Source organism: Nematolebias whitei, chromosome 22 (assembly GCF_014905685.2).
Source record: "Nematolebias whitei isolate Nwh7 chromosome 22, NemWhi1, whole genome shotgun sequence".
NCBI lineage: Eukaryota > Metazoa > Chordata > Actinopteri > Cyprinodontiformes > Rivulidae > Nematolebias > Nematolebias whitei.
The window spans coordinates 559,888-562,164 of record NC_056519.1 but is presented as its reverse complement, the minus strand read 5'-3'; the positions used below and the strand labels follow the sequence as shown (position 1 = coordinate 562,164).

Below are 2,277 nucleotides of genomic sequence, written 5' to 3'. Positions count from 1 at the left end.
GGGGTACAGAGACACAGCCGTGCTCTGTTTGTACCGACAGTTTTAGACGGGGGGGGGTACAGAGACACAGCCGTGCTCTGTTGGTACCGACAGTTTTCTAGTGGGGGCAGGAGGGTTCAGCATGAGGGAAGTGGCTGCCTTTAGCTTTTTAGCTGGTGCACCTGTATTGCGAGCTGCTAGTTTAGTGTTGCATCAAGTGCCGACAGGTGGGGGGGCAGGGAGTTCAGTAGACGGGGCGCTCGGTTCTGTTGGCTGGGCGGAGCATCCTGCTTGTGTAATGGTAGGGGAAACATCGCATAATGAACATATAAACTAGGCTAACAAGAACAGACTAATCACTAAAAGAACTATGCTAAACAGCTAACTGAAATGATTAACAATGAACATAAATTTTACCCATAATCCCTCCCTGAGGCCATGTGACCAGCAGTCAACCACAGCAGAGTGCTACAGTAAGTACCGTTAACAGACACAGATACTACAGTAAATGTTTTCAGTGCCGGTAACACAGCAGCGTACAGGAAGTCATTGATCGCTATCTTCAAGCTGTTTGCTCCGCGAGCATGTGAGACTCGCACCAACTTCCATTCTCGCCCCCTCCCCGTTTCATTGGTCCACTGTGATCTGTTCGGTAATTTCATCGGTCGGTTGTTTTTTTAAACTTTATTTATACAGGTAGTCTTACAGAGTCACGAGGACCCACCACCCAAGAGAGATTTGTATTGGGCATCTTTATGAGTGCCCGGGTGTGATGAGGCTAAATGTTTTTGGTAACATCAAGCTGGTTAGCCCATCAAAAACAATCCATAAATTATCTGCAGCGTTGTGTGAGCCACGGAGATGGTGTGTGAAAGAAGTAGCAGCTTATAGTCTGGAAATTACGGTAATTTAAATGCAAAAACTGTGGGCAGGGAAAGAACTGAATGTGGTCCAGATGGGACATGAACTGTGTTGTTGTGTGTTTGTTCTAGTGGCCACTGGTTTCCCAGCAGGCCAGACGCCTCTGGAGACGCGCCTGCAGGAAGTCCTCCTGGCAGTCGGAGACGGTGCAGCGGAAATCGACATCGTCATCAACAGGACGCTGGCGCTCAGCGGACAGTGGGAAGGTTTGTCGTTGGGCTCAGTTTAGAAAGAACTGCTGAGTCTTTGCACCATCACAATCAGTTTTATTATCATTGTACCGAGACCGTGAGATTATGTTCGTACAGTCGTCTGAAAGTTGGGCGGAGTGCACGTTGCTGCTGCTAAAGAGTGGCCCCTTATTCTTTTATCAGAATACTTTTAGATAGAAAGAGGTATTTTTCTTATTGTCAGTTTCAGGATATTTTAGTGACTTCTTCTTGACCAGCGGCAGACAGCGTGGACGCACTTTAAGCTCTTCTTAAAGGAGCTGGTTCCTAATGGGAAATGTTTTTCTGCTTCATAATCAACTCTTGTATTTTACTTTATAAACCCAGTACAGCAGTCTTGTTATGGACTTGACTGACCCATGGTCGTATAGTTTTTATTATTTTTTACATGTCCTCACACTGATGGAGACAAATAAAACCAGACTCGGGGGTCTAACAGGTTTCGGTTGGTGTCTTCGGTCTCTCTGCAGCTGTGTACAGCGAGCTTCGGCAGTTTCGAGAGGCCTGTGGTGAAGCTCACATGAAGGCCATCCTGGCTACTGGAGAGCTGGGAACCTTCACCAACATCTACAAGGCCAGCATGGTGGCCATGATGGCTGGTCAGTCTCACCTCTCAGTGTGCAGTAATGTGTTCCAATATTCAATGTTCAATATTCAATATGTTCCAATAAATTCTAAATTGTCCCGAGGTTTGAGAGAGAGTGAATGGTTGTTTGTCTCTATGTGTCTCTGTGATGGACCTGTCCAGGGTGTCCCCCGCCCCTCGCACAGTGATCGCTGGACATGGGCACCAGCGACCCCTGTGACCCTTTTTTTTTTTTTTAACCCTTTATTTATCCAGGTAGACTCATTGAGCCGCGAGAACTCATTTTCAAGAGAGACCTGTTTAGGAGCAGATGGGGGTTAAGGGCCTTGCTCAGGGGCCCAGGGTGGAGCGAATGAAGATGGGGACAAGTGTGGGTGCTTCACCTACCCCACCCACAATTTTTGATGTTGTCTGGGCCGGGGTGTGAACCGGCGATCTTCGGATCACAGACCCACCTCTCTAACCTCTGCGCCACCCCTCCCCAAAATGGAAGAAACGGGTAAAAGATAATGGATGGATATAGATATGTAGATATATGATTTTAAATCAGTGAGCAATATA

General features: G+C 47.3%; 1 protein-coding gene across 1 annotated transcript in view; it reads left to right on the top strand.

Annotated features, from left to right (window-relative positions):
- The window catches only part of dera (deoxyribose-phosphate aldolase (putative)), a gene marked incomplete at its 5' end in the record, with an annotated part of 13,447 nt that overhangs the window by 1,586 nt on the left and 9,584 nt on the right, over positions 1 to 2,277 (top strand). Inside the window, 2 exon segments of the mRNA XM_037695670.1 lie at positions 972 to 1,106; positions 1,601 to 1,729. Coding sequence (XP_037551598.1) covers positions 972 to 1,106; positions 1,601 to 1,729 — 264 coding nt within the window.